Consider the following 24,980-nt stretch of genomic DNA (forward strand, 5'->3'; position numbering starts at 1 on the left):
TAACTATCTCTGCTTCCAGGAGTCATAGGCAGAAACCTGGGGAAAGCTGGGGAGTTGGTCCTCTTTGTGACTTGAAGGAATTTACCTGCTAGGAAGCCAAGAAGAGGCCAGGAGTCCCAACACTTCCCATAGGTTCACACACACACACACACCTGCCCCATCCCATTTGTACCCACAGAGGAGAAACAATTCATTGTGGGGGAGAAGATTCTAGGGGTGAAGCAGACACAAGGGAGAGGGAAAGCACCATAGAGGGGGACAGGACAGAGAAAGGAAAAACTCACAGATGGAGAAGGACACTAGTGGTAGGGAAAGAAATTTTATTTTCAAGCTTTAAGAGAATAATACAAACAACAGAGAGTTTTAAAAAACCCTAAAAACTAGTTTAAAAAAGTACTTGACAGTGTCCCTTTAATACCCACGGATGACGCGGCCATTGTGCAATGACAAGGAGAAACTGCAGGTGACCACCCTGTGGCCTTCCCTGCCAGGGTCCCAGAACCAGCAGGCGGGCTCAAAGGACAGTGCTCCCTGCAAGGGCCCATGGGCCCTCCTTGCTGCCCGGGAGGGACCAGGGAGCATGTAGCACTGAGGGACTAGCCAAACTGCCCCTGGGGATGGGCCCCGACAGCAAGGAATACTGAGATGGGTCTCCGCTCCACTCCTTGGGGACACATCTGGCCAGCTTCCTTCTGTTCACTGCAGCAGCCCTCCTGGGAGACCCTGGGCAGGATGTGCCTTGCTGTGGGGGGCCCTGGGGTCTCAGCATGTGCCAAACCAGGAGGGGCAGTGACTCAGAGTGTGTCCCAGCCATGGGTGGGGTTGCGTGGTCGGGAAAATCATTCCTGGATTGACAGCTTGAAGGCTGAAGCCACAGCAGCAGGACTGTGCTTGACATACCCATGGGAAATCTGTACTTTAGTTGTGTGTGTATGTGCGTGTGTGTGCGTATTTCCTGTAAACATCTTTGAGCCAAATCACCATAAAATAAAGTAACAAGGGCACAAAAAGACACCCAAATCCAAACCTAAGCCCTCTTTGAGCCCATCTGAAATCGGGAGTTCCAGTTTGGAAGGTTTGGAGGGAGCAAGAACCCCCCCTCCCTCTGGCCACTCAGGCCAGCATCACCCTCCTTGCGCCATCGTCCCCACCCCAGGCCCTCGAGTCAGGAATCCTGCCCACCCAGGGGAGCCCAGGGGTTCACAAACACCATGTATCTCCTCCCTGCCAGCCCACACCCATCCCTCTCCCACCCCCCTCAACAGCCCCTGGAACACAGCCCAAGAGGAAACCAAAGCAAGCTCAGGGGTAAAACAGGGCAGGCCACAAGTGCTTTTGTTCCCACATGTGTGCCTGTGGGCACCACCACCAGACACAAAGCTTCTCCCCCCCTCCCCCAGCCGCCACTTTGCACTTTGCCCGGGTGTTTTGCTCGGCGCGGGGGGTGGGGCACAGGTGGGTGCGTTGTGTTTTGTCAGACTCAGTCTGTATTGCACTTCGTTGTTGAGTTTGTCTTGGTTTTCCTCCCTCTTGTTGGAGAATGGAATCGACTCGCTGAAAATCACCCGCTCACAGCACCAGCCTCCCTCCAGCTCCGACCCTGCCCCAGGGCCTTCAAGGCCCATCGCCCTCTGCCCGCCCTCTGGCCCCTGGGTGCCTCTCCACACCTGCTCCCCAGACGGCGGCGGCATCGTGTTGGGACGAGCCCTTCCCGGCGCATCCTCTTCTTGCTCTCTTGCGCGTGCGTGGTCACGGCTCCCTTGCAGGTCTCTCGGCTCACACCGTCGTGACCCTCATGACCAGCTCTCGGCTGCCGCCCTGCGGGGTCCGCTGTTCATGAGGTCGCAAGTGACTCAAGATGTGCAGGATGGTGTAAGCACAGTGGTGATCGGACAGGGGGCCTGAGGGGTGGCCGGCCGCCCGGGCAGGGCCTTCCTCGGGGGCAGGGGTGCCCGCAGCCTCCTCTCCTGAGGAGGGGGCGTTGGCCTGGGTGGACGAGGAGGTCCGGGGGTTGGTCCTGCCTCCTGTCTTTTGCTCCTCCAGGTCTTTCGCCTTGTCATAGTTCAGCACTTTCCACTGCTGGTTGACAGCCTGCCACCTTTTGAAGATGCGGTACACAGAGGGTCCCTCGTGGATGATGAGGCCTGGGCAGCAGGGAGAAGAGACAAACAGAGATGGGTAAGAGACAGCAAGTCACTGCCGGGAGGAACCGGCCTCGCTCTGTTTGTAAGTGAACAGAGGTGTTGGGGGACTTCCCAGGTAGCTCAGCTGGTAAAGAATCCCTCTGCAATGCAGGAGACCCTGGTTCAATTTCTGAGTCAGGAAGTTCCCCTGGAGAAGGGATAGGCTACCCCCTCCAGTATTCTTGAGCTCCCCTGGTGGCTCAGACGGTATAAAGAAAATGCCCTCAATGTGGGGGACCTGGGTTCGATCCCTGGTTTGGGAAAATCCCCTGGAGGAGGGCATGGCAACCCACTCTACTATTCTTGCCTGGAGAATCCCCATGGACAGAGGAGCCTGGTGGGCTATATAGTCCATGACGTCGCAAAGAGTCGGACACCTGAGCGACTAAGCATAGAGGTCTTGGGTGAGCTGGATTTATATTGGTTTGACTTGTTCTTTTCAAACCTGCCTCTCAGCTGTGGGCTGCATGGTAACCATCCCTACATTTTTAGGCTCACTAGTCTTTGGAAGCAGGTGGAAGGCGGCCACATCGCGTGCATGACACAGCTGGGCACATACACATAGTCCTTGGCCCCACCTCTCCTACTTCTCGGCCTGACAAAGTCCAAATTTCATCGTCCATTGAGGCATAGTATTAATATAAATAGCTTTCCCTCCTGCAGTCATGTGTCTGTGGCACCCAGCACTTAGCAGATGTTCAACGAATCCTGTGCCTTCAAAGGTACCATACAAGAAACCCTGTAGTAATTCCATACCTGCTGAACGTCCAAAATTCCACTGGCTCACTTTTGGCTATTTAACAAATAGCCCAATGCTACTGAAATACACAGGCTTCCCTGGTGGCTCAGCAGTAAAAAAACCCACCTGCAAATGCAGGACATCCGGGTTCAATACCTGTGCCAGGAAGATCCCCTGGAGAAGGGAATGGCAACCCACTCCAGTATTCTTGCCTGGAGAATTCCATAGACAGAGGAGCCTCGTGAGCCATAGTCCATGGGGTTGCAAGAGTCTTAACATGACTTAGAGGCTAAACAACAACAACTGAAATACACACATAGCTGAGAGAGAGAACTCTGGCCAAGGGCAGTGTAGAGTCAGAAAAGAGCTGCATGAGGCAACCAGGAAACTAAACACGAATTGTGTGCCTATTAACTACTAAGCGCTAGGATAACAGTGAGCAGGGCAGGCAGAGTCCTGCCCTCAGAGAGCTGGCATTCTAGCAGATAGAAACACAGTAGATACGAAAACAAACCAGTAAGACTATTACAGGCTCTGACATATATGGAGAAAAACCACACAGGTTTTGGCAACAGAGTCTGTTTTCCCAGCAAGTAGGACAGGAAAGAAAGTAGGACATAATTATGGAGTCCGCAAAGGGAATGGTTACCACAGGGAATGGTTGGCCCAGGGCATCTAGACCAGGAAGGATAGAAGTAAGAACATGCAAGGGATAAGGAACATGAAAATTGACAAGTGGAAAGTGATAAGGTCGATGTCAAGAGGTCTCTATGAATTTGGAGAATTGCAAGTCGGTGAACTATAAGGATAGGGGGTGATGATCAGAGAGTGAGGTGTTCAGATTTTGAAGGGAGGTGGTTCTTGGTGATGATGACCTCTATCAAGTGACCACTTGAGCAGGGCTGAGGTGACCTGGAGGACAAGATCTGATGGAATAAGATAAGGAATAATGAGGAAGCCAAGGAGTTGGGTAGATTAACTGCATCAGCCATCCTCAGTGCTTTCAGACCAAATGCCCTCCTTGTATAACAAATATACATATATATATATTTATATAGCTTCTATATATATAAAATATGGGGTGCTGAGTCTTTGTTGCAGCATGTAGGCCCTTCATTGCAGTGTGCAGGCTTTCTCTAGTTGCAGCACTCGGGGTTTTCTCCTGTTGTGGAGCACAGGCTTCTCCAGTTGTAGCTTGAGGGCTTAGTTACCCCTCAGCACATGGGATTTTTGTTTCCTGGCCACGGATCAAACCCATATCTCCTGCATTGGAAGGCAAATTCTTAACTACTGGACCACCAAGGAAGTCCCTATAAAATTATATTTTAATATCCCCTTTTCTGTTCTGAAATGAAACTTACATAAGATAGCTAAGCTACTATGGTTCCTTTTTTACATTAATATAATGCCCTAACAGACTATGTGAAGAAAAACAAAGGGCAAGTCATTTATAACAAGATAGCACAAATTTCAATATAAATGCTGGGGCACAAACACTTTAGAAAACAAACCAAAAACCTCATACATTTTCAAAATACCTCCAGGGATTGGTAACAACTCTTTTGAGAACCACTGATCTCCAGAGATGCCAAGGACAGGACAGGTGGGAGGGAGTGTGGGAGCCAGGTGCAGGGAGACGTGAGGAGTGAGTGAATCACAGCCGCCAGCAGCATCAAGAAGGGGAAAGGACTCTGGTATCTGATGACATTTGCTTCACAGGGGTTGGAGCTTCTGAAAGATGAAGGAAGAGGCAGTCTGGAGGTGGTAACAGGGAGCAAGGAGGACATCGCCCCACCTCTGGACCCCCAGGATACAGTATAGGAGAGACCCAGCAGCCACTGCTTGAGACAGCCATGCAAGAAACAATGTCCTCAGGAGACAGCTATATTACAAAATTAAAGGATGATGAAGGGAACACTTGGAGGAGAGGGCATGTGGAAGGGCTGGGAAGATGGGGATGAGCAAAACAGGAAAGGGATGTTTGTAAATAGGGTGAAAGTGGTCAAGGAGGCCAGACCACGGTGAGCGAGATGACTGGGAAGAAGGCATAGTGGGATTCAGTTGCAGTGCTCTAAATTGAGGGGTGCCAATACTTTGGCCACCTGATGAGAAGAGCTGACTCATTGGAAAAGACCCTGATGCTGGGAAAGATTAGGGGCAGGAGGAGAAGGAGGTGGTAGAGGATGAGATGGTTGGATGGCATCACTGACTCAATGGACATGAGTGTGAGCAAACTCCTGGAGATAGGGAAGGACAGGGAAGTCTGGCATGCTCCAATCCACAGGGTCGCAAAGAGTTGGACACAACTGAGTGACTGAACAACTACAAATCAAGACACAACTGGTCTAGCCCCTGCAGGGAAGAGCTGACTCATAGGAGTAAACAGCAGTGAGTCACTCCAGCAACTCCATGTCAAGCAAAGGGACTGGATGGGAACATCTCAAAGCCTCTTCAACCTCTAACACGCTGTGATTCTAGAAGACAAGACAGCCACCCACTGCTACACTTTCCTCTAGGAAGGACTCCAATAGCTGCTGAAAATGTACTTCATGCAGCAGGTCTTCAAACATTCATAAAAGGAGATAGTTACCCAGTAGCCCAGTTGTTTCTAATCCTTTGGATCATGTACCCCTTTGAGGATGTGATGAAAGCTAGGACCAAATTCCTGAGGGAGAAAACACCAGACACATGGACTGTCCGTATGATTTTAGGGGGTTCATAAATTTTGGGGGGACCACCAGCGGATCCCTTGATCTGCTGCCTGGTTCTAGACAAGGAGACTTCCTCTCTGCCCAGTTTTCCACCCTCTCCCAGCATGCTAACTCTCATCACTTCTTTCAACCTTGTGAATACATGCTTCTGTACCCTTGGCAGTGCAGTGTTCATGTGTTCATTCCATTCCACAAGTCTTGTTTGAACACCGCTGTGCTCTTTCCCCTAGACTGTAAGCTCCTCAAAGACAGGGGTCAGATATGGTTGAGGCTTGGGCAGCTGATATGGTATTGAGAGCTTCATGAAGCCTTGGTGATGACAGAGGACATAGGGGCCTCTGGGAGAGGAAATCGGGATTTTTTTTTAAAAGCCCCAAACTCACTCTTTCCAACAAGTATCGCTCTCCTTGATTCTTAATTAGCTTCTTGATCAGACAGTTTTACCCTGATTGAAGAGGGTGGCTTAAATTTTGGGTCTGAATGCTACCTCCTAATTATCTAACTGTCTGGTGTTCAGGAAGTAATTAAACCATTTTAATGGATAGGTGGCTGAAGGGAAGGAAGTTGCACCTGTTTTTGTAGATAATGCTTATTTGGCAATAGTTGGAAAAGCACAAACTACCTCATTCACATCCACTCCCTAGCGCTCTCTCTCTCTCTCTGCTTCCTGCTCGACAAATTACTTATTGATTCCCTGAACAGCAAATTTTTTTTGTTTGTTTGTTTTTAATGAGGGAAAGTGGGTGGGGCTCATCTGATAGGGACAGGTGAAGTGGGCAAAGCTGAAGAGATGGGGAAGAATGAATGGGGATATGATGGAGGGAAAGAGAGACTAAAATTAGAATAGGAGGGAAGAAGGCTATTGGTGAATGGAGGCAGAGAAGTAGTAGAAAAACAAAAGGGAAAATTCTAATGCATGGCAGTATCAGAAACTCAATATGTCTGGTTTTTCTTTCTTTAACAAAACAGAAATTTATTGTCTCATAGTTCTGAAGGCTAGAAGTCCAAAATAAAGGTGCTTAGCAGGCCTCTGAAATCTGTAGGGGGGAATACATTTGTTCTTTTTTTATCCTGTTGGAGTACAGTTGCTCTACAGTGTTGGGTTAGTTTCTGCAGTACAGCAAAGGGAATCAGGAGCATGTTTACATTTATCTCGTCCTTTTCAGATTTCCTTCCCATTTAGGTCACCACAGAGCACTGAGGTGAGTTCCCTGTGCTATACAGGAGGTTCTCATTAGTTATCTATTTTATACATAGTATCAGTAGTGTGTATATGTCAATCTCAGTCTCCCAATTCATCCCACCCCCTTCCCACCTTGGTATCCATATGCTTGTTCTCTATGTCTGTGTGTCTATTTCTGCTTTGCAAATGAGATCCTCTGTAACATTTTTCTAGATTCCACATACATACGTTAATATACGATATTTTTCTCTTTCTGACTTACTTCACTCTGTATGACAGGTCCATTCATATCTCTGCAAATGTGTTTTGACTGAGTCCCTTTCTGGGGTTTTTCATTTAATTTGTCTGCTGCTGCTGCTGCTGCTGCTAAGTCGCTTCAGTCGTGTCCGACTCTGTGCGACCCCATAGACGATAGCCCCACAGGCTCTGCCGTCCCTGGGATTCTCCAGGCAAGAACACTGGAGTGGGTTGCCACTTCCTTCTCCAATGCATGAAAGTGAAAAGTGAAAGTGAAATCGCTCAGTCGTGTTTGACTCATAGCGACCCCATGGACGGCAGCCTACCAGGCTCCTCAGTCCATGGGTTTCTCCAAGCAAGAGTGCCGGAGTGGGGTGCCATTGCCTTCTCCGTTGATTTGTCTAGTAACCACCTAACAAGGTGCCCAACTCTGGGCTGTTATCCATAGATACAACTCTAGAAGAATTGCTGCCTTCGTCTTTCTAACGTCTCTCCATCTTTCAGGGATCCTCTTCTTGTAGGCTCTGTAGGACATCAGAACCCTTTGTTTGTTGCCATATCTCTCCCCCAGCCTCCAGGTGAAATGGGCCTTTGCTCAGCCCACAAGGATGGGATGGGAAGTGGCCATGTGAGTAGGGGGTCCTGCCTGTGTGGTTCCCTTGCCCTAATTCACAGTGCTATCAGGAAGTTCTCCCTGACCTAGAATCCCAATCTTCATGTGATGAATTTGGCCCTTGGTTCTCGCTATGTCCACAGCAGTTAGATACAACTTAATTCTGCTTAGTATTATTTCCTGAGTACCGACTGTGTGCTTCTGTGAGCACTTCTGTGAGCAAGCACTTCTGCTCACTTCTGCGAGCAACCCCAAAAAATTGGGTTCCCATGACGTACAGAATTAACAGGCTAAGGCCAGCTGAGAAATACGTAGAGAAGAGCTCTGGCCCCTTCAGTGACACTGATCCCACTTGCCACCCTCACCTCTTCTCCTGCTAGTATCCTAGTTTAAGTGGCATAAAGGTTGCAGACAACTTTACAATGATGTGGTGTGTGCATGCTCAGTCATGTCTGACTGTTTGAAACCCCATGAACTGTAGCTCGCCAGGCTCCTCTATCCATGCGATTTCCCAGTCAAGAATGGTGGAGTGGGTTGCCCTTTTCTTCTACAGGGGATCTCCCTGACCCAGGGATCGAAACTGCGTCTCTTACATTGGCAGGCAGATTATTCACCACTGCACCACCTGGGAAGCTCCCAAATCAGGGAGTTTATGAAGACAGATTCCTGGGCACTACCCTCAGGTGATGCTGATGTTTTAAATGTGGACCACCCTTGAGCAGCACTGCCTAGAACATGGTTCTTATGCTGGCATGCTGCATCACGGAAGCCTTTGAATTATGATCAAACAAAGAACCAAAAGTAATTTTAAAAACAATCAATTTCCAGATGTGACAGACACAGAAAGCTAAGGCACCTAAAGAAATGGATACTTCCTCTCCTAGACCCAAAGGTTTTTGGTTCCCACAATTTAGAGTCAACTCGTGGATGAACATGCATTGAACATTAAGAGTACCTGCCACTTATTAGCCTTGTCTCTTGAGCTAAGTTAATTCCTCTTTCTGAGCCCCAGTTTTCTCATCAGGAAGTGGGGCTGCTAACCTCTTCCTAATAGGGTTGTTATGAGACTGAATCAGGTGATGAATCCTGTGTGCTGATGCCTGCACTGTGTCAGACACACATTTACACTCGATACCACATGATTTTGATTGTTTTGGGGAAATTGCAGAACAGAAAAAGTCCACTCTTATCTCCTCCCTCATCCTCCTACTCCTTTATTGCCAACCCCATTCCCAGCCACAAGCACCTGTTCTTCTGTCTCCTAACTGTCCTTCCCAACCCTTGGTCTGAGTCATTGTTTATAGATGAATAACATGCTAGACCTGAAAGGAGCTCTGTAAACCAGCTGATTCTTCACATGTCCCAAATATCCTTGCACTGGTATAACTGAGAGGTCCATTAAGCTATGCCCTAAGAGACTGTAGACTTCTTTCATGAGTTTTTGGGAGGCTTAGCACTCTTCTCTCTGAACAAATACTAAAAGGACCACATATCTCCACCACTCTGGGTGGCGATGGTGGAGGTCAGGTGATGATGGTGATGGTGATGAGAGTCAGTATTTATTGAATGCTTACTAGGTCCTATCATTAAAAGGGCTTTGCAAATAGGGTCAACTTATCACACAAACCCAGTGAAGAAGGTGATGTTATCTCCACTTTACAAAACAGGAAGCTGAGCTCAGAGAGCCCTTTGCACTCAGGTGGAGCCAGGTGCCTGGCACTGAATGTGAGCATGAGTCAAGTCATGATTTCAGAAATGGGTACAGAAGGGAAAAGTGTGTGTGCGTATGTTTGCCTTATCCATGCTCTCTTGTATTTTCTATCAGCCAGAGATAAAAGATTCAAAAGCCTAGAGAACTGTGGAGCCACAAGATGGAAGGGTCTTGGGTCCCTGAATCACTGTGTGGAGGAGAAACCCTCACCCTACCCCAACCATCCACAACTCACAGGAACTACTATTGGGTTGAAACACTGAATTTGGAAGCTTACTTTTCTATTTGCTGGAGTTACAATACCTTTGGGGCATGTTAGGGACCACAGAGAATGGCAGTTGTGGCTCTATGGCACATTTCATATGGTTCCCAAAATATATTCACTGGCTTGAGCATCCACGTTATTTACCAGACTGCAACTATTTCTAGTCAAAACCCATCATCAACGAACAGACTTGCCACTTCTGAATGTGCTCCAAAAACTGTGCTGCAGGCACTGAAGGCAGATCTTAAGAGGCGTTCCTAAAATATTTTGAGCCCTGTCAGCACAACTGGAATAACTGAATTGCCTCCCACGGGGTCTCCTTTTGACGGGGACAGTGCTTGCTTGGTGTGTCTGCTTCCAAATCCTCGTCTTCCTCCTCTGCACATGCAGCAGCTCAGGTGTGGAGAGACGGGAGCAGGCACAGGAAGTGGGGGTGGGGTGAAAGGGAGGTGCTCAAGGAAGAAGGTGAAGAGATGCACGTTAAGAGTTAATCCGAGCCAACGAGCACCTTCTGTGTAGCGCATGGAACTCTGCTCAGGGTCATGTAGCAGTCTGAATGGGAGGGGAGTTTGGGGGAGAATGCTCAGTTGCTCATTCACGTCTGACTCTTTGTGACTCCATGCACTGTAACCCACCAGGCCCCTCTGTCCATGGAATTCTCCAGGAAAGAATACTGGAGTGGTAGCCATTCCCTCCTCCAGGGGATCTTCCCGACCCAGGGATGGAAACCGAGTCTCCTGTGTTGTCTCCTGCATTGGCAGGCAGATTCTTTACTGCTGAGCCACCTGGGACTCTCTTGAGGGAGAATGGATATATGTGTATGTATGGCTGAGTCTCTTTGCTGTTCACTTGAAACCGTCACAACATTGTTTGTTAATTGGCGATACCCCAATACAAAGCAAAAAGCTTTTTTTTTTTTAAAGTTAATCCAGACAGCTTGATAAACCACGTAGAGGTAACGGATTATGGTCTGTGCATCGTCTGGCCCATGTATGTGGTGGATTCTATTGGTTGTTTGGCCTAGCTCAACAATATGGGAATCCCCAAGGTACAACTGCCAACCTCTGAGAGTCATCATGACCTCTCACAGTGGAAGTGATTCCAAAATCCTGGATTGCCAGATCTAAAAGAACCTTGTAGGTTATCAGGTTCAACCCTCTCATTTTATAGATGAGTCAGCTGAGTTGTAGAGAGAGGAAGAAACTTGTCCCGGGTCACAAAGGTAGCTGGTAGCTAATCTGGTCATCAGATCTAGGTCTTCTAGTCTCTTCTGCTGCACCAGCCTGCCACTTCCATATTTTCAGGGAATTAAGAGGTTGAACGAGGCTTCCCTGGTAGCTCAGCTGGTAAAGAATCCACCTGAAATGCAAGAGACCCCAGTTTGATTCCTGGGTTGGGAAGATCCCCTGGAGAAGGGATAGGCTACCCACTCCAGTATTCTTGGGCTTCTCTGGTAGCTCAGCTAGTAAGGAATCCGCCTGCAATGTTAGAGACTTGGGTTCAATCCCTGGGTTGGGAAGATCCCTTGGATAAGGGAATGCCACCCACTCCAGTATTCTTGCCTGAAGAATCCCTATGGACAGAGAAGCCTGGTGGGATACAGTCCATGGGGAGGCAAAGAGTCAGAGATGACTGAGCAATTAAGCACAGAGGCTGGACAGGTGGGGTCCTTCCTACCCAGAAGGAAGGAGGAAAGGAAGGAATCTTTGTGGCATATATGTGCTTTTTATGTTAATGTGAATAGAATTAAGTTTGAAAAACAATGTTTCCACAGCCCTGCTGTTCCCACCCTCTGCGTGCTTGCTGTAAACTGGGATTTGAACTTCTTCATCTCAGAAGGCAAGAACCAGGTACCTCTAAACCAGAGGAAAATTACTCACTGGACTGCACACAGAGAAGTTTTAAAAGCAACAACAAAAGAGAAATCTTTTCTATAATTCCATCCATTACCCTAGCCCACTGTTTTAAAGATTTGGAGCAATTTCAGAACCTCCCTCACTTTCCTTCCCGTGACCCGCTTCCACTCACAAGAGAAAAACAAACATGAGGAGGACGTGGGCCTCATTTTTGCAGAGTTGACTTCTTGGTGGCCAATCTCTTGGGTCTGTGGAGTGAAAAAAAAATGTTTTTGGTGCCAGGGACCTTAATTAATTTGCTCTTGTTAAATCCTAATAACTTGACCCACTGGAGCAGAGAACGTCCCATTTGTTTCCTGGGAGGCTCTGTCAGCTTCTCCGCCGGGGAAGACAGTGTCATTAGAGATGACGGAAGAGGGGACAGGTGGAACGGGGGCGTTCGATGTAATCCAATCTTCTCATTCAGGGGACGCGGGTGAGGGAGCCAAGACCTTCCAGAAGAGGCACTGCTCCAAATAACGGCAGATTCTCAATTATTGGAGGACTCCAGGCTGTGGCAAACCTTTAACCATTTTGGCAAACCTTTATCAAGTGCCTACCATGAGGGGAATCTACCCTGACCTGGTCACTGATATGCATAATGCCTGCTCTTTACAGATGCCATCTTATTCAGTCCTCTCGACAACTCTCTGAAGACGGTATTATTATCCCATCTCACAAAGGAGAAAACAAAAGCAGACAGGTTATGCAAACCACTTTGGGTCCCATTTAGTAAGAAAGTGGGCAACATGCAGCCCCAGACCATTATGTAGCACCACTCCTACCATTCCGGAGACCCAAACTCTGAGGTTTGTGGCTCAGTCCCTCCTGCTATTTTCTTATCTTCTGTCTCCTTCCATCCCTTTAAGTGTTTAATGTTCTCTAGGTCTCTGTCCTTAGTCATCTACTCCCTGAACAGTCCTCCTAAGTTATCTATTCAAAATCCACAGCTTCAAACATCTCTTACTGTTGCCTTCCAAATCTGTCTTCAAATGCCTGCTTTCCTTACCATCTCATCTTCCCATCAGTTACCAGGAGTTGTCAGAAATGGTTTAGTGCCCTCAATGTCTTCTTCTATATCACAGGAGGGGACCACCTGTGCAGTAAAAAAAAAAAAAAGCTTTTCCCTCTTTCTAGCCCAACAAAGAGACAACTTCCTGACCCTTCATTCTCCTCTTTGCAGCCCCTAATGTCTTCCGTGTGTCTGGCATCTCTTCTACTGCCAACTCATGACTTAGAAACTTCCTCTTGCCTCTCTGCCTGGATTTTAGATTTAGGGTGGTCTTTTCTTTTTGTGCTGCCTTTGCTGAAGACGTACCCTTTAGTTCCTCTTTGTTTTACCCACTTCCCGCCCCATTCTCATGCTCAAAGAATGATGCCTGGTCCCCACTGAAGCCAGCGTCCTGGGGTTCCCACCAGGCTGAAGGAGTTCAGACCTCCCTATCAAGTCCACATCCTATGTGCTTCTCAAGGTCACCCCACACACTTCTTCCCCTCCATCGCTGTTCTGCATCTCTTTACTTCTTCCTCACTCTATTATAAGCATTTTCCAGCTGGCTTCTCCCAACGTCTAGCCTGTCCAGCTCCGTGATCCACCCTCCCGACAGCTGCTAGAGCTCTCTCTTTAAAACACACGTCTGATCATACTTCTCTGTATAAAATCTTTAAAATGCTTCCCATCACCAACAGGGATGTCTGAGCTGCTTCAAGCATGATTCATCTGCTGTGAGATTTGCTTCTTGCCAACCTCCCCATCCCCATGACCTACCTCCCTGTCCTGGCTCTTTGCACCGAGCCATACAAAGCTACTCAATGCTTTCTAAGCACACCTTGTTCTCTCACGTCTCTGCCTCTACCATGCTCTGCCTGGAAAGTTCTTCTCTGCTGTTCTAGACAAATTTTGACATATCTTTCAAAACTAGCTCAAGGATAGGATTCCTTCCTTTAGAAACCCTTCTTTTTTAATTAAACTTTTTATTTTGTATTGGGGCATAGCCAATGAACAACACAGTGATAGTTTCAGGTGGACAGCAAAGGGACTCAGCCATACATATACATGTATCCATTCTCCCCCAAACTCCCCTCCCATCCAGGCTACCACATAACTTTGAGCAGAGTTCCATATGCTACACAGTAGGTCCTTGATGGTTGTCAGCTCAGTCACTAAGTTGTGTCCGACTCTGTGACCCCATGGACTGTAGCCCACCTATCTGGCTCTTCTGTCCATGGATTTCCCAGGCAAGAATACTGGAGTGGGTTGCCATTTCCTTCTCCACCTTGCTGGTTATCCATTTTAAATACAGCAGTCTTGAATACCTCCAAAGGAGAGTTAATTGCTCTCTGCTCTGTTCTACCTTCCTCTGTGTCTTGTAAAAGCTCCTATTGTGTTATAATTTATTTGTAGACTGTGAGCTCCTTGAGGGCAGGGACTGGGACTCATTCACGTCTCTGTTAAAGTTCCCTAGTTTCTTGAACAAAATTAGGCAGCTAACATGCTAATGAATGAATGGATCTGACCTCCCTGAGTTTACTCTGACTCAGTCATTTTCTGTGCTCACCCTGTGTCCCAGCCTCAATAATTAGCTTGTCTGCCTCCCCAGTGAAATGTACAGTCCTTGAGAGTGGATGACTCTCTCACTGGGAGTGCTCTCTCAATAATTTTTTTTTAGCCCTGGAGCATGTGGGATCTTAGTTCCCCAACCGGAGATCGAACCCATGCCCTCTTCAGTGGAAGCTCGGAGTCTTTACCAGCTGAGCCACCAGGGAAGCCCAGGAAGCTCAGAGTCTTAACCACTGGGCCACCAGGGAAGTCCCCAATAAATATTTCTGAATGAAGGAATGGATTCCCTAATTTCATGTTAACCAGTGTATTTAGCTCCCCATATTCCAAGGACCTTTCATGAGAGTGTCACAGGGAAACAAACCACCCAAATTTCATCTCAACTTCTCAAGCCTCCCTCTCAGTTGATGTCAAAATAGCACTGATCAAAAGGGAGGTACAACAATGGTTAATTTCCAAAACCCTGAATACAGGACAGGAGCAGCTGGGACTCACTGAAATTCTTACTGCCACCAGCCATTAGCTCTATGAGTCAAGATATTACTGGACCAATTTTCCCTCAACCTGCTTCCCCATCCAAGCTCTGTATTTGCAATTTCACAGAGCAATCAGAGATGAAATAGGCAGTAGAAAGCACTCAGGAATTGAAGCCAGAGGGTCATGGTCCAATCCCTAGCCCTACCATTTGCTTAGTTATGTGACCTAGAGCCCAACTGCTTTAATCCTACCCACACCTTTCAATATGGATAATTCTTCCCTTGCTTATCTTCTAGGGCTATTGGCCCCTTTCTCAGTTCTTCTCTGTTGCAGGGGTTTGGTGGATTGTTCTGTCTACAGCAAGTTACATCTGGCTTTTACTGTGGCAGAGGTTGGTCTCGGGACTTAGGACTCTAAGCCAAGAGATGCTTAATCTGTAGAGGTGGCCTGTGTTCCAGAATGTACAACCTTCTGATATGACCAAGTCCAGAATCACTGTCCACAACCCTGAACCCCTGCAGCATTAAACAGAGATCCCAGACCTTCCTGGCAACCATTCCAGGCAAAATCCTTTGGTGAGAACCAGAGGCCATTGCCCGAGAGCCATTGCATTCACTGATTCACCTGGAGGTCAGCCAGGTGGACACAGCCATGGATAGGGCTGACGCGGCTTCATGAGCAGCAAGCCGACCATGTCTCAGACTTTGCATCCTCTTTGCTTCATGGCAGAGAATACCCACTGAGCTGGTGTTGACGCAGTGAATTTCTCCTCATGTGTCCCTCCCACTCTCATCAACTTTTCCTTAGCACACCACTCTGAGAGAAAAGGTATTTTTAAGGATGAATTAAACCTATGCATTATGTTTACTCAAATTTTCACTATCTGAGGCCATTTAACAGTCTTGAGGAATAGACCAAGATGTCTGAAAAGTAGAGAAAGTTCAAGGAATTATTTTAACAAGTGTCTTATCTCTTTCTTAGGCTAAGGCTTAGTTGCTAAGTCGTATCTGACTCTTGCAATCCCATGGACTGTAGCCCGCCTTCTCTGTCCATGGAATTTTCCAGGCAAGAATACTGGAATGAGTGGCCATTTCCTTCTCCAGGGGGAGCTTCCCAACACAGGGATCGAACCCGCATCTACTGCCCTACAGGCATATTTTTTACCCACTGAGCTACCAGGGAATACTATATTCTAATTTCTTTCTTACTCCACCTGTTAAGCTAACACAGGGCTACACTCATTTTCCCTTCCCCAAGGATAAAGAGGAGTGTGATGGCACACTCTTCTTCTGTAAGAACAGACCATGTTGGCATTCTGATTTGTCTCTCCTGGGAATCTGATGAAAATGCAGTATCAGCTGGGTTGTAACATGTCCTAAGTTGGAGGTGACCCCTGACTGGTGAGTGCTTTACTATGAATACTGCTGGGAGGCTGTAGCATTGGGCTTTCTTAGTCCATTGACTCTTGTGAATATGTCTGACTTTTGTGGGGACCCTGAAAACTGGGCCAAGAGGGACACACTGTTGTGGATCTCATTTCCTTGTTTCTGAGCTATCACTTGGGGGCTGAGAGACTAGCCCTGAACTACAACAGATGAGGACTCAGCTGCAGAAGTAAGCTGCACCTGCCTGAGGAGCATGTGCTTCCTGTCTATAGTCCTCTAAGTGAATCCAGTGCCAAACCTGCTCCCTGGTAGTTCCATGAGTCTGAATGTCTAGCTGAGCTTAAAACTAAAGAGATGCCACATGATTATCCCTTCCAGAGAGCCCTTAAAATGCTATTTTTACATCTACTTGTGCAGTGCTGTGTGTTTCTCCTCAACTGGCCAGAGCACAGCAGAGAAATGACTGTTACTTATACTTCATCCTTAAAGCCATCATCCTTACTATTGGTCATCATCACCATCATCCAAATCATCATCATCGCAACCACTACAAGAATCTATGCACTCCAGCTCCTGCCCGTCACCTCCCTTTCTTATCTAGAGCACATATTGCACACATGTGTCCTCAGTTGCTTCAGCTGTGTCTGACTCTTTGTGACCCCATGGACTGTAGCCCTCCCGGCTCCTCTGTCTGTGGGATTCTCTAGGCAAGAATACTGGAGTGGGATGCTATTTCCTTCTCCAGGGGATCTTCCTGACCCAGGGATCAAACTCAGGTCTCCTACATTACAGGCAGATTCTTTACCACTGAGCCACCAGGGAAGCCCAGAGCATATATTACTCCATTTTTAAATTTTTACAGGTGAGATAGTCTAACTATAAATATATGTGATCACTTTTGGATGGCATTAAAAGAGATGAGGGTCCCTATGCATTCCCCGCCCATCTAATAATGGTTTCCAAGCAGTCACTGGCTGTCAGACCAGATGATTAGATAGCTCAGGGTGGGGCTGTGGACCTGGGAAGGATGTTTTCCTGAAGGCTTGGAAGGAAGGAAAACAATGTGAAAACTCTCAGCATTTGGCTCACTCTGCTTTTCCCATAATCAGAGTGACTGAGGGTCACATGTATACAAGATGGGAGAAAAAGTGAGCCAGGGATGGGGAGCAGGCAGGCAGATAGAGGAGCCAAGGAAGAGACAGAGAAGGAGATGGTCCCAAGGAGCCCTACTCAGAGGAGACATCATGAGGAGGAGAGACCAGAGCACCAGGCAGGCCAGAGTGGGGCTGCTGGGTGGCTCAGAGCCACAGGGTGCAGCCTGCCATGAGGGCCCCTCCTGTACATGGGCCCATGTGCACTGGAAGTCTCAGGTGGCATCTGTAGGTTTCCCAGTGCTGCCGCAAGAGTCCTGCTCTCTGATGCAAGAGGATAATAGAAAAAGCCTGGGATGGCCAGTTGGGAGAACTTGCTTCTAGTCTCAGCTGAGCAATCCTGAGCTGATCACTTCCCTTCCGTGGGCCCCCTGTTCTCTCAACTTCAAAACAAGGGAGTTGTCTTGATTGGTCCCATGACCAAGTCTCTTCTGTGTCCAGTTCTCCCAGTTTTCGAATCTCTGGAGCCCTGATTGGGAGATGGTATTTATTCCCTTCTCTCTCACTCATGCTGGCCTCCAGGGCAGGAGCTTATTGGTGACATCATTGGCCCATAGCCTGTGGGCAGAAGGGCCAGGTTGCCAGTACTGAGCAGAAGCTCTGAGAAGCTCTGTGAGTTTCACTCATCCTCTTGTGCCCCTGCACTTGGTGAGAAGACTACACCCCAGTAATTCCTGCCCCTTTAGCCTGGGCCCTGTCATAAGGAGACACTCAGGCCTGAGCCCAACGCAATTGCAGAAGCTAAGTCCAGCTAAGCCTGGCAGAACCAGATCATCTCATGGACCCATGAATGGGACATAAATGCTTGCTGTGAGGCAGTGCAATTTCGGAGCTGTTTGTTACTGCAGCCAAAGCTGACTAATACACCACGTGACAGGAAAATGTGTCTCATAGATGTGCACTCCAGGGACCCATCACAGGCCTGCCTCAAGGAGAATGAAGGGCAGCTGGAAGGGCCCTACAGGAAGGCTTCCACTGCTTCCCCCTTCTTGCCAGAGCCACACACATCCATATGGAGACGCACCTGGTTTTTGGCATCAACAACTTGTGCCTCAGCAGGGGTAGGAAGGGAGTCTGGTGGGAGAGGAAACTAAATTAGAATGCCTCAATGTCAAATTCCTCCCCATTCACAGTCCTCTCTCTTCTATAGGCTTCCAAGCCTGGGCAGTCTTTTCCTTTCACTGCCTAGGTGCTGTAATTAAAAGGCTCTTGAACTTGGGAGCTGACCTACTGGTTTAGCCAGCATGGAGAGGCAGCAAGACGCTTAGACAGGTTTACAAGTTCCAGCATCACTAGCCTTTGGCTGCTATAATCTGTATGCAAGCCTCTGTGATCCTTTAATATTAAAGGACCCTGAAGAAAATGAACACCCTCTCAGCCCAATCCTAGCCAATAGACGTTTTCTTGCCAAACAGAGCAGTGTAGCCTATCTGATAGAAACACAAACTAATGCCCAGAGAGGACCACTGTGGAGCTCTGGTGCTGTCAGCACTATGGCCTAGGGGGTAACCTGAGAGGTCCAGGAGAGGGTGTATGACCAGAGCTTAAGTGTGCTTCCTTCACTCAGAGAAAACCAGGGCCATTCCCCACCTCCTCAGTCATTTGGATGAAGACTCCAGAGTTGACAGCCATAGTCATCTGCTAGGAAAAACAAAAACCCTCCACCAGCCAGCCTAATATAATGGAAGAGGAGGGAACATACATTTGGGAATGGTGTAAGGGAGCAAGCAAGAACTTACAGTGGTGGGATTCTAACCTTCGAAAACACTGAAAGCTCTAAAGCAAAGCCTTACCTGGGAACAGATACATATGTTAATCGGTGAAAGTACAGAAGCTAGTGGTGAAGCAGGGATGAAGATTCAGAGCCTGTCTGTACAGCATCTCATTCCCCACTCCTTAAAGTGGCTCTTGAAGTTGTGCATGGAACCCCTGAACTACATACACTTTGAAAACCACTAGATTAGAGAAATCTTGGGTATTAATAGGCTTAAAGAAAGCTGAAAAAAAGGGGAGCAAGGTATCATCATGACTGTTTCTGGGCATTTTGCTGTGAAGAGAATGGAATAAAATGTATAGGCCTCCTTTGTCCTGACTTGGCAGCTGTGGTAGACAATGGATAAGAGGCCTTCCACAACTTGCCTAAGGCAGATAGACTGACCAACTGACTTTTCTCAAATATTCTTAGAGGCTAACCTCCTCATTTTCATCTTCAACTGGGCAGGACAGAGTTGCCAGGAAAGATTGGGGTCTCCTGTCTCTGTCCTGCCTCCTACTCCCTACACACACCTCAAATCTAAGCCATGGCCCCTCTTGAGCTCACAAGTCTCAAGCCTGGTGCCATCTCTGCTTTGACCTTTTCGACCGTCAAGAGGGAGGGACCCTGGGGTATGTGTCTAATTCACTAGCACGTGGCTCCCCACTTCCTATAGAGACAAGCTTCTAGACCCACCTAGGCACACCACGTCCACGAATCCACACATCTGGAGACGCACCTAGGCACACCACGTCCACAAATCCACACATCCCAGAGACCCATCTATGTACGCCATGTCCACGAATCCACACGTCCAGTAGACCCACCTATGCACACCACGTCCATGAATCCATACATCCCGTAGCAGATCTGGAAGAGGAGGTCTTGGCGCTGCCATTTTGCTGAGGGACTGAAGGTCGACCAGATGAGCCAAGAGATGCTGGCAATGAGGAAGAGGGAACCCAGGATGGCAGCTGCAATCTGAACCTTCTCGATGACTGTCAGGGAGATGGCCTGCCACTGCAGGGAAGAGAATGGCGGGTCAGTGGTGGCCTGCATGCCCTCTCCCCATTTCCATCCCATCCCCTCCTCCTGCTGCTGCCCCAGCCTCTCACCTCTGGATTTAAACCAGGGCTTACCAACGTGTGATACTATGGCTCTTTTTGCGAGTTTCTGAGTGTTAACTTTGTGTTTTTGATGTGGAAGAAACCTATATCACACCAAATGATCAGAAGTCATTTCCGGGAGGGGGCTCTGGGTGGGCAAGGCTGAGAAGGAAAATCCCTGTGGTTGATTATGATGCAGACACAAAACTGGGAAGGAGAAAGTGGAAATGCAGAATGTAGGTGGTGTTCCAGGTCCCCAGAATATTCTTTTCTGAGCAACACATTATTTTCTCACCAATAGGTGTTAAGAGGGTACAGGCCTTTTTTGGTTTTTTTTGGCTTGTTTTCTACAACAACACCTGGCATGTCATTTAATATACATGCTAGAGATTACCAATTCAACAGACAAAGAGAGGCCACAGGATGTTAGGGAGAGAGAAGAAAAACAGTATAATTTACTGACTGTATGTGAACTCTGAAATTTCAGTTTTTTTTTTTTTAACAGAAAAGCACTATGCTAATAGCTGTATTGATGGATGGATTGAAGGCTAGAGTGTGGGTGGGTTTCCACTTTGAAATTCTATGAGTCTATGACTGATCCAGGTAGCACAGGCCTAGATGAGTCATGAGTTGGATTTTAGTTGGGGATTTATTCATGCTCTTGCTCAGCAAATATGTACCGGGTGTTCTGTGTATGCACCCTGCTAGATGCTGCATATAAAGCAGTAAGCAAAAACATGCAGACTTCTGCCTTCATGGGGCTTCACATTTAGAGAACACAGACAGACATATTATTTACAATGGCAATCCATCATGACATGTGAGAGCCTATGATAGGGCATTTCACTTCTAAAGGAAGCAATGAGTCGAGTGGGAGTTTACTAGACAAAAAGAGGAGGCATATGTGTCCAGCAGGGAGAAGAGCATGTGCAAAGGCCCTGTGACAGAAGAAAGCACGGTAAGTATGAAAACCTGGAAGAAGACCAGAGAGGGTGGAGCAGAGAGCAGGGAGTGGGGTAAGACAACTGGGAAAGGAAGAAGGAAGACCACACGGGAGCCTAAAGGATATGCAAAGACTTTTTAAAACTTTTTTGTAAGAATAAACATGATACTCTTGACCAGTGTGCAGCAGGGAAATGACAGGATCAGGTTTGGGAAGGTGGCATGTGTGCGTACTCAGTTGTGTCTGACTCTTTGAGACGCCGTGGACTGTAGCCCACCAGGCTCCCCTGTGTATGGGATTTCCCAGACAAGAATACTGGAGTGGGTGGCCATTTCCTTCTCTAGGGGATCTTTACAACCCAGGGATCAAACCGCCATCTCGTGCATTGGCAGGCAGATTCTTTACCACTGTGCTACCTGGGAAGCCCTTCGGAAAGTGGAAGGATGGACTATCCCCTGATTGTAGCAGTTTGTGTAACGCCCTGCAGAGAGCACCCAGTAGGCATTTCAGAAGGCATGTCAGAACTCCCCAGAAAAGGCAGACAACCTTCCTTCTGCCAACAGCAAGCCCTCCCTGCACGTTATACGGCCTAGATGGAAGAAGCACTGATGATTCTGACTCCAGCTGGGACTGACCAGTGGCCCCTAAGGAACTGTAACTATTGGAAAACATTTGCTCGCTCATCTAGATGTGGGCCATCAGCCTTTACATGTAATTATACAGATCGCATCCCATTACAGGTAATTGGGCCTTTACATTTTCCACTGCTCTTTCCACCCCGCCTAGGGTTACACATAACAGGAATTTTCCAGAAGATGGCCTGATCCCACAGACTCCTCTAATAGAGGGCAAATGCTTTTTCCAGAGCCAGCCTCCCTGTCTGTGAAGAGCGCTCCTGATTGAGCTTTTTGTTTCTACCTCTATGACATCAACACCCTCCCCTTCTTCTGCTCCAGGCTTCAAAAACCCTGAATGGAGAGGCAGAGGAAGCTCCCCTTAATCCCTAAAGTCCTTCCTACCAGCCCCAAGCCACTTGGGGAAGCCATACAGCACCCCAACTACAATTTGAAACAGGAAGAAGAAAAAGCAGGATGGGGTGCTATGCCCAAGGCTCCCCTCCTGTCTGCCCCATGGGAGGCTCCACAAGTGATGTGAGGAGCAGTGCCACAAGGAGAAAGAAGACAGGGGAGCTCTCTGGTCTCCCAGGGAGATAGCTCTGCCCCCCACTGGTCCCCCGGAGCTTCTTCATCCCCAGCAAGCTCCTGATCACAGCATCAGGAGACTTCTCCATGCCCCTCTGTGCAGCGAATGGAGAGACCAAGGCGCAAGAGCATGAAGACAGATGATTCTTTCCTTGTAACAGGAAGAGGCAGTGAGCAAGGGCCTAGTGACCCAATCCTAGCCCAGCTCTGCTCCAACCCATGGAGTGTGACCTAGGAGAAGTCAATAAATTATCAGGACTTCCAAAAAGTGGAGATAATTGTTTGCTGGAGTATTGTGAGAATTAAGTGAAATTAATCAGTGCTTTGAAGGGTACCTGCTGCCATCATTTCTAGTCCTCTTTATATTTTAGCAAAAATACAGTTATGCATGGCAAGGTAGGAGTATTCATAACCATACTTAGCAAACTCCATGCTGGGCATGTAGGGTAGAGGTGAAGCGCCAGACTCAGGAGTCAGACCCCTGGATATAACCCTGTTCCACCAGGGTGACCTCGGGCAAATTGTTGACCCCTCTGTGCCTCCATTGTCTCATCTGTAAATTGGGAATGATAATAGTACCCATTGCATTTGGTTGTTTTTAGTATTAAATAATATATGTGAACACTTAGAACAACAACCGGCCCCTAGTAAGCACTAATTAAATGTTCATGAATATAATTGCCGTTCAGATGTAGCAAAGAGGATGAGAGGCACCCACAGAGCCTTGAGACCACAGGGCTACACTGAAACGCCGCCTTTCTCAGGGTCTCTTTCTAGAAACAGAGCTTACGGAGTGTCACCGAGATAACATGCTGTCATGCCCATTGTTTCTCAGAATGTTTTATGGGGTCATGAACCAAGAGGTGAGAAATCGGAGACTTGGAAGAAACCTCTCCACTCTGACAGCAGAGTTAGCCCTGGCACCCCATCCATTGTTCTACTTTCTCTTGGTAGGGCCTGCCTGATCCATCCTCTACCACAGATGAGGAGGATCAGAAGTTGCCCCACCATGGCTGAGCAGGCAGTCATCTCACACTTGGCTGACACTGAGGAGCCCAAGACATGCAATTGGGTCAGTTTGGGCCACAACCACACAGTACAGGTGCTAGTCCAGACTACTTCCTTCTTCTGGTACTATCTGGAAGAATAAAATGGCATTTTCTGAGCACACACCATTGAATGCAATGAGGTCCAATCTCAATCCAGAAGTAACAGAATCAGAATCTCCAATGACTAGAAACTCACAATTAAAGACACAGTAGTAGCTTAAGAATAAATTTATTCTTAATTAGTAACTTAAGAATTATTCTTAAGTAGTAACTTAAGGATAAAGTTATTCCAGAGTTCCAAAGAATAGCAAGGAGAAATAAGAAAGACTTCTTAAGTGATCAATGCAAAGAAATGGAGGAAAAAAACAGAATGGGAAAGACTAGAGATCTGTTCAAGAAAATCAGAGATACCAAGGGAACGTGCAAAGATGGGCACAATAAAGGACAAAGTTAGGCACAATAAAAGACAAAGTTATTCTTAAGTAGTAACTTAAGAATAAAGAATAAAGTAGTAAGGTAATGTCAATATTGCTATTTGCTTAAGGCACTTATGAGATTAGAATAATCTTTTCTTTTCTTTACTCCCAGAAAAAGATTCATTGGAAAAAACCCTGATGCTGGGAAAGATTGAGGGCAGGAGGAAAAGGGGACAACAGAGGATGAGATGGTTGGATGGCATCATCGATTCAACAGTCGTGAGTTTGATCAAACTTCAGGAGATAGTGAAAGACAGGGAAGCCTGGAGTGCTGCACTCCAGGGGATCTCAAAGAGTCAGACACAACTGAGAGACTGAACAACAACCCCCAGGAAAAAGTTATCCCTAAATATTTTTTTCCTTTTTTGTGTCAAGGGCTTATGCCTGTTTCCGAGCCAAGGACAGAGCCAAGGGGGCACTTGGGTTTGGATTCTGACCCTTTTCCAAGGCTTGAATCAGCTGAGAAAGAAGAAGAGTTAATGCACCCCAGGGCCTGGAATCAGACACCGCTATTTTAAGACACTTCAAGATTTTGAAATGAATGGCTGAGGATGGAACCAGCACAGGGGGAGGCACCTCTTAGACCCTTTGGTGCATCATCAGGATGGCTGAGGTGCCTGGGGGTTCTAAGTCTCCCTTCTAGCAATAATGCTCCCCCCCCAATCCAGGCTGGTCCCCATTGCAAGGACACTACCGCTCCGGGTGTTTGCAGCTGCCCTTCCGTGCAGAGATTCCAGCCCACCATCACCCCCAAGCCACTCGCTCTGCTGGGGCAGCAGCAATGACTCTCTCTCTCGCCCCCTCAGACAGGAGAGAGACAACTGTGCCAAGCTGCTGGAGTTCCGGCACCCTCACCAGCATGCTGGCTAATTGATGACGTGGCAGCTTCACTGGCTGACCGTGTCTATGTGGAGGTATTTTCAGAAGCAAAGCGCCCTCTCTGTGTGTGTGTGTGCCTCGCAGGGGGGAGCTGTGTGATTTGGAGGATTTACGAGGTGGCGCAGGGGCTGTCAGCTCTTCTTAGGATGACAGATGTCTCGGGGCAGGGTGGGAAGGGTCGGGAGGACCGTGGGGGGTGTGGGGGCCTCTGATCTGACAGCCCCGCCCCGTGTGAATCTGTTCACAGACCCCACCTGAACCCTGGTCTTCCTGCCCTTGACCTTCATGGACTCTTTATATTCTCTCCCTTTTCCTTCCTGCCCTGTCTCTTCTCTTCCTCTGATTCCCTCTCGTGTCTCGTCTCCGTTTTTCTCTAGTCCCTTGTCATAAGAAGTGTGGTCTGTGGACCAGGAGCAGCAGCACCACTGGGTAGCTTGTTGGAGTGGAGAATATCAGGCTCCA

The 24,980-nt window shown here is 47.8% G+C and overlaps 1 protein-coding gene across 1 annotated transcript in view; it reads right to left on the reverse strand.

The window, feature by feature from the left end:
- Positions 1-304: 304 nt before the first annotated feature.
- The window catches only part of MARCHF4 (membrane associated ring-CH-type finger 4), a 162,841-nt gene continuing 138,165 nt past the window's right edge, over positions 305-24,980 (reverse strand). The window contains exons 9-10 of the mRNA XM_081578231.1: positions 19,691-19,883; positions 305-2,144 (exon numbers count right to left, since the gene is read on the reverse strand). Coding sequence (XP_081434357.1) covers positions 1,777-2,144; positions 19,691-19,883 — 561 coding nt within the window. The 3' untranslated portion in view covers positions 305-1,776. The remainder of the gene's footprint in view (positions 2,145-19,690; positions 19,884-24,980) is intronic.

This window comes from Giraffa tippelskirchi, chromosome 3 (assembly GCF_054371585.1).
Source record: "Giraffa tippelskirchi isolate mGirTip1 chromosome 3, T2T-mGirTip1v1.2.pri, whole genome shotgun sequence".
NCBI classification, from domain to species: Eukaryota; Metazoa; Chordata; class Mammalia; order Artiodactyla; family Giraffidae; genus Giraffa; species Giraffa tippelskirchi.